At 40.0% G+C, this 7485-nt stretch overlaps 1 protein-coding gene across 1 annotated transcript in view; it reads right to left on the bottom strand.

The window, feature by feature from the left end:
- LOC104393657 (alcohol dehydrogenase 1) overlaps positions 1 to 7485 on the bottom strand; it is a 14575-nt gene that overhangs the window by 1877 nt on the left and 5213 nt on the right. Inside the window, exons 2-7 of the mRNA XM_010003171.1 lie at positions 5710 to 5811; positions 4424 to 4562; positions 2250 to 2337; positions 1928 to 2147; positions 968 to 1228; positions 335 to 470 (exon numbers count right to left, since the gene is read on the bottom strand). Of these exons, the coding sequence (XP_010001473.1) occupies positions 335 to 470; positions 968 to 1228; positions 1928 to 2147; positions 2250 to 2337; positions 4424 to 4562; positions 5710 to 5811 (946 nt within the window). The remainder of the gene's footprint in view (positions 1 to 334; positions 471 to 967; positions 1229 to 1927; positions 2148 to 2249; positions 2338 to 4423; positions 4563 to 5709; positions 5812 to 7485) is intronic.

Here is a 7485-nt window from a genome sequence, read left to right as displayed (position 1 = left end):
CAGGAAACATTGGATGAAATGCAGCTATTCTACATAAACCAAATAGAAGGGGAGAAGGGGGGAAAGGAAAAAACTTCCCCCACAAAACCCCCACCTTTCTTTTCCTCTACTTCTCTCCCATTTCTTCCTCCCCCTTCTATTTTTCTCTCTCCTTCTCTCTCCTTTAACTAACAGTTCCCAGAATTAATTCCCTTTGTGCTTCTTTGTCAGCAAAACAGCTATCAATATTACTTCCAATGGAACAACCTAAGCAACGAATTTTTATATATCCTATTTCATTAAAGAAGATTTACAAGTTTCCCAAGCCAGTTCAATCACGTTTCCAAGTCCTTACCTCCAAAGACAGACCCTTTCCAGGTGCGACCAGTGACGAGGAGCATGGGGTCAAGAGTGATATTTTGTGCTGCTGGAGGCACTCCCACAATCACACTGACACCATAGTTGTATTCGCAACAGGCTAAGGCTGCAGTCTACATTGGAAACAGATGGACAACCCAGGATCATGCAAGATTTGCCTCTGGGGCACCAAAGTTTGAATGCTTTCTCCTCCTCTCAGGGCTCCATTTGCAATTAATTTTTTGTAACTGAAACCACATCAAACCATTTCCATTGTATCTGCTCTCACCATTGTACCTCCTGTCACACGTTAGATATGTCCTAGCTTTTTTCTCTTTCTCCTTTTGTCTTAGTCATTAGTGATAAGCCATTGTTGGAAAGCAGATAGTGGGCTATGTGAAATTTAGCCACCCTGGTTAGGCCAGTAGACCATTAAGTTCCCTTTCCTAAGTTTTTGAGCCTGCTTCTGTCCCTACTTCTATCTCAGTGGCAGTTAGCTGGACTAAACAGGCTTGAAGTTAGCATGGCACTTAGCCAGTGGCTCTCAGCTCTGCACTCTTGGTGCTTAGTGGGTTAGCAAAAAGAACTAACAAGCTAACATCTCATTTGAGCACATCTTTTGGTTTCATACCATGGTTTCAGTACGGCCGATGACCTCAAAGGAATAGTCCACGCCCTGGCCGGTCATTTCGATCAGCACTTCTTGAATAGGCTTCTGGAAATCTTTAGGGTTGATACAGTCGGTGGCTCCCAGCTCCTTGGCCTTGGCAAACTTGTCACTATTGATATCAACAGCAATGATGCGGGAAGCTCCAGCTGCCTTGCAGCCCATGACAACAGAGAGGCCAACTCCTCCAAGGCCAAAGACGGCACAGGTGGAGCCTGGTTCCACCTATAATAATCACATAAACATGGCATGCTTCTACAATCTAGGTAAAGTAAAATGCATTTTCTTATTATCAACATGTTTTCAATTAAGCCACTTCTTGTAACTTAGAGAGTACCTGCTGAGAAGGAATTTACACGTGATTACCTACTACTGCAGTAGCCAGCTATACTGTTATAATGCTACAAATGACTAAGATAAATTGTCCCTAAAATGCCTTTCTGAGACCAGGTTTTCATTACACTTCTTAGCTTCAGGTTTTTGAGACACATTATTTTAATGATGTTTTATATTCAAGTAGTGTTACAATCTGTAGTGTCACTCCACTGAAGACAGTGCCTGCTGTACAAGTCACTTTTATGTATTGCTAGAAATTATGAATATTCCATATATAGGCTTCCAAGTATTCTTAGACTTAAGTTGCAATACAAGAAATCAGCTCTGTTGTAACATTTTTCTAGGGGTGATAAAGCTATGAGAGAAAACTTAATAGATGGTAGTAGGTATTTTTACTGCATTTTTAATTGAATCCTTCTGAGTACCTTAGATACTGAGAAACTGAAATAGGCAAAGAATTACTATCTTCTTAGATACTAATTCAACAGAGTCTATACTTCTTGGCTGCTATGCTGACAACCTGCTTGCAGGCCACACAATCCTGGACAGACCCCATGAGATACCAGAAACACCAACCACAATACTTACCTTGGCAGTCTGCAAAGCAGCCCCATATCCAGTGGAAAATCCACAGCCAATAAGACAGACTTTTTCCAGAGGAGCAGCAGAATCAATTTTGGCAACAGCATATTCATGCACTACTGTGTATTCAGTGAAGGTACTTGTACCCATAAAATGGTGAATTGCTTTTCCTTTACAAGTGAATCTAGTTGTGCCATCAGGCATTGATCCAGAAGCTAAACCAAAGCTGTTTGAAACATGACCAGAAATAATGGCAAGTGAGATTTGTTGAATGTGATCGGTTTTGTGTAAATAAAATCAAGGTTGTAGGTAACCCAGGAAAACTTACTCATTTTTACTGCACAGATTCCCCTTGGAGCTTAAGCAACTTTTGCACTCCCCACACTGTGGAACAAAGAGTGGAATAACCTTGTCTCCTTGAAATAAAACAGTAATTATAGTGAATTTAAAAAGGCAAATAGTGAATTTAAAAAGGCAAACAAGAAGCATGCCAGTAAAAAGGTGAATCAAGTGTATTTAAACCCTAGGCAAATGTGCTCTAGGAGTGCAGTACTGCCTTTATTTTCTTCTGTTACCCTTGGAAGATAAAACATCGCTCTCTGTTACAAAGGACATAGGGCAAAGTTATGACAACTCATTTAAATATTCCTGGTGTCTTTTTGTGGTGGGTTGAACTTGGCTGGACACCAGATGCCCACCAAAGCTGCTCTATCACTCCTTTCCTGATCTGGACAGGGGAGAAAAACTGTAACAAAAGGCCAAGACAAGGACAGGAAGAGATCACTCAGTAATTACCGTCAGAGGCAAAACAGGCTCAACTTGAGGAAATTAGTTTAATTTATTACCAATCAAATCAGAGTAGGTTAATGAGAACCCAGACAAAATCTTAAATTACACATCCCCAAACTTCTGAAAGGGACAACTGAATGTTGCCAGCTGGCCACCAGACACTTCTTCACCACCAACTCTCTGCCAGGACAACTGCACACCAATCGAGCAGCAAGAGGTTCTGCTGATGGTGCTCTGATTTTTGCAAGGAAACTGTGTATATATAGGGGAGTTCAAGTGTATGAGTCACACAATTTGTAACATGAAAAATTAATGTGATAAGGCAACTCAATCAATTAATGAGAAACAAAAAAATCAACTATGGGATAAAGGCAACTAAATCAAACAATATCTTTTCTAAAAGTAATGTTAAACAAATGCTATTGATAAACATAAAACCACTTTTAAAAAGTGTTCAGTATTGTGATCTGAAACGAACTGTTATCTTTATCTCATCATTAATTTTTCATTCTCACTCCATACTTGGCAGTACGGAGATTTTAAAAGTGAACTCCTTAAGTATTGGAACAAACTGGGTAAAACTGAGCATTTCCATGCAGATTTTGTTCAGTGCTTATTTTCTCTTAATATCTTAGCTGCTGATAGAGTTTGTTCAGGCCCATAGAAGTGTACAGAAATTCTGGCTTATCTTGCAGCAGGAAAATTAATGCCTTTCACTGATTTTTCTATCTACCCACTGAGGTTCAGAGAGAGTGTAGTGAGAGGAGCAACTGGGCCAGATAAGTGTCCTCAGAGCTATCCAAGCCTCAGTGAGCAGTGCTGACTCAACTGCACTGGTGCTGCACACAAGCAAAGCCTACAGCATCGTGGGCATCCCAGTCATGCCCTGATACTTTTAAATTTAAGTAATTCAACACAGAGACCTAAGTACTCATCTACTGAAGTCAATGGATTGTTTACGTCTTAGGAGAATTAAAAGAAGGTGCTTTGACTTGTTGTCTAGTTCTTTGCTTTGCCTTATTAGGAGAGAGATTAGCTGTGTAAACTCTGTTTAAAAAACCTGCAGCTAGTACCTGATTTCCTACAACCAACATAAAAGAATCAATGTTCTTAATCCCATAACAGAAAAACCTCTATGTAGGTGGAAAGCAAGCTGCAGATGTTTTTGCCAAAACCAAAAGCAATGGAATAGAAAGTCTGAAAATAAATCAAGATTGGCAACACAGAAAGATGTAAACAGCACATAGTTTCCCTTAAGGTATCCTTGAAAAAACTCAAGGTTGGACCTGCAAGGGGGACTATAAGAAAGCTGGGGAGGGATTTTTACAAGGACATGTAGCGACTGGACAAGGGGCAATGGCTGAAAACTGGTAGAGGGGAGATTTAGGTTAGACTTTAGGAAGGAATCTGTCACTATCAGGGTGGTGAGACACTGGTACAGGTTGCCCAGAGAAACTTGGATGCACCCTCCCTGGAAGTGTTCAAGACCAGGTTGGATGGGGCTTTGACCGACCTGGCCTAGTGGGAGGTGTCTCTGACGATGCAGGGGGGTTGGAACTATATGATCTTTAAGGTCCCTTCCAACCCAAACCATTCCGTAATTCTATGAACATTTTCCTCTGCAATACAAGTACTCACATGTAATTATCTCTGACTTAAACAAGAGTTTAAGGAAACTCTAGCACAGGGTTTGTGTTCAGTGCTGTTTCATACCTGGTTTGACTGAAGTTACTCCCTCCCCAACACTCTCCACAACACCAGCTGCTTCATGCCCAAGAATTATTGGAAAAGGCATAACCAGTGCACCAGTTATCACATGGTCATCAGAGCGACAGATCCCTGTGGCCACAATCTGATTTAGCAAGACGACAAGAATATTTCAGTGCTTAATTATGTCATGTGAAATGAGGCAGTAAAATGATACCATGTATTTGGAGAAGTTACTTGCCTCTCTCCAAAATCACATATGCACAGAATAAATCTATTGATGAAACACTTTTGGTTATGTGATTAATGATTTTCATGGTTTGTATTAGTCTTTAATCTACAAAGCAAGGCCCATTGTGAATGTTTGCTGTGCATTACTGAGTTCTATAGAGAGTCTCACTGATCATCTGGCAGAACCAATGTTCTAGCTGTACAACCATATGTGAAGAACAGAACAAAATAAATTATTCCTAATGTTTATATATAAATAGAAAAAAAAAATAAAAATTACAGAATGATGTAAATATAAATGTACTGTCATATATTACTTATAAACATAGAAACATATATATTATCTTATATTTAGATTATATTACAATATATCATATATGTTCTATAAATATATATCATACAATGATATAATACATAACTACATTCTAAATACATATTATTTCAGTATTTTAAATATATATGTTATATATACACAAACATTTAAGCTACACAGTATTTTATATCACATTTGCAGGTAGCACAACAGTATTTCTTCTGAAACATTCAAATATGCTTTACAACTTCTGTTGTCAACCCCAAAAGAAGGTTCTCCTCACTTGTCTAACTTGAAACTGCTCTAAAATGAAAACAGCTGCTGAATTATACTGAGAAAGTTCCTGAAAGGAAACAGATAACGCAAACCCAGTGAAAAAAAGGAAGCTCAGCCCTTCTGAGCTATTTCCTAGCACAAATTGAAGAAAGTAACAGATAATTTATTGTTCCATGCCATAGAAGATTCAGATTTTTGCTTTGTATTGTCATTTTTTCAGCCCATTAGAAGCATAGGTGTCTTAGGAAAAGTAAGTTTAAAAGTTAGTAAAAAAAAACACCTTTTTTTTTTTTTCTTAAAAAAAAACACAAAAACCTCATGATCAAATGTAGGGCTTGAAGCACATTCCATAGGAGCTCACTGAACAGTAACTACTCACCTAGTGAATGTTTTCTGACTGAATCCTAAAAATCCGTAGAAATAACTGTAATAAACAGCAAGTCATAATAGTTTGAAATTTTATTTTTAGTACCTTGAGGCGAACTTCATGTGCTTTTGGTGGGGCAACTTCCACTTCCTCAATAGAAAATGGCTTATTGGCTTCCCACATTACTGCTGCTTTGCATTTAATAACCTGCAAACAGAGCAAAGGAAAAGGAAATGGCACTTGCATTTGCAAATCACCACTCAGATTGTTACATTTCTGCAGGTGACACTCGTGCTCATATTTGGGGGAGGAGAGGGAAAACTACAGGAAAAAACAACCCAATTCCAAACCACAACAAAAAAGCCAGCACCAAAGCACAGCATATGCCCATTTTTTCCCCCACCAAAATAATATCTGACTTTGTTCATATTTCCATCACACGAGGTTCTGAGCAAGATGCATAATAGTCTCCCTTGATAACTGGATACCTTATCCAGCCTCATTGCTCCTTCTCTTTTTCTGACTTCCTTGGAGGATTATTTTTGATGTGTTGGATTATTGATGTATATTTGTGTCTTTTTAGAGATGGCACTCTAAATTATGTCATATATCAGGCTGTGTTAAAGTCTGTATTATTGCCTAGAACTGCCTGTATCAGCAACTGACAAAAATGGAATTCAGAGCCCCATACAGGTTTATAAATGTTTTATTACAGCCCAAGTTCAGCCATTAGGTTATGGCAGAGAGGAGACCTATGTAAAATGACATAGCACTATGACATAGCACTACGCACAGTCCTTTTGTGCAAGATGATCCACCTAGGGTACGCTGCTTCTCAAAAGAGATATTTAACCAGAGGGGAGGGGAGGTTACTCCCCATACCCAGGACAGCTTTCTTTTGTGTCTGCTAGGCTAAAGTTTGTCCATTCGCTCCACAGGCTTTGGCAGGTGCTGGTGGGCCTCTGGGCTCCCCTGATCATCTGCGACCAAGAGAAGAATGCATTAGAAGAGAGAGAACCATCATTCACTCCTCATCCCAGGTGCTCAGACAGAAGGAAGCCCCTCTTTCCACCCTGCAAGCTCAATCCTAGTGTATTCAAAGGTAGTGGAACCTCTCTGTCCCCCTATTAATTCCTGTTCTTCCTTCATGGTCTCTGCCCATCCCAGAGCTTTAAATAACTCCCATGTCCTGTAGTATGACTTTCCATGTCACCCTTATGGGTGACACTCTGTGAAGTCCTCAGTCACTCCATTCAAAGTCCTAGTGACTGAAAACATTCAGGTGGCATTATCTTGAGAGGTAAATGGAAAAGTACCTGTGCATGAGTATCCTGTGTGACTGGGACTCTGGGACTGGGAGAACTTACCACTATGCTGCAAAGTTCTTTGGAGGGGGAAAATAAGCAACGTTTTGGTATCAAAGCTTTTGAATGAGAATTAGAAATAATGTCTAATTATCAACTGTCCTGGTTTGAGCCAGGATGAAGCCAATTTTTCTTTTTACTGATTTTTTTTTTCCTTCAGTAAGCTTTCTTGTAACTAGCAACAGTGTGTTCTGCTAGGCTGATAAGACAGTGGAATGTTTTTCTAACTACTGAGGCTTCAAGGCTGCACCTGCACTCTGCCGGCTCAGACACTATGGGGAGATCTGTGACCCCCCCGTAGGAGGCTGAGTTAGACAGACAGCAAAATTGGCCAAAGATATTCCATTCCATATATCTACGTAAGCTCAGAGGAAGGTCAGAGATCACAGAAGACAACTTCCTTCCTTCTCCTTCTCCCCTTCTCTTCCGTCCATGGCCGGCGTCCAGGGAGGACTCTGTCCATCCATCACCGTCGATCCTCAGGCTTGATCTCTCGTGACCCCCATAACTCTCTGCT

This window comes from Chaetura pelagica, unplaced genomic scaffold, assembly GCF_000747805.2.
Source record: "Chaetura pelagica isolate M959 unplaced genomic scaffold, ChaPel_1.0 scaffold188, whole genome shotgun sequence".
Lineage (NCBI taxonomy): Eukaryota > Metazoa > Chordata > Aves > Apodiformes > Apodidae > Chaetura > Chaetura pelagica.
This window is presented reverse-complemented; position numbering and strand designations above follow the sequence as displayed.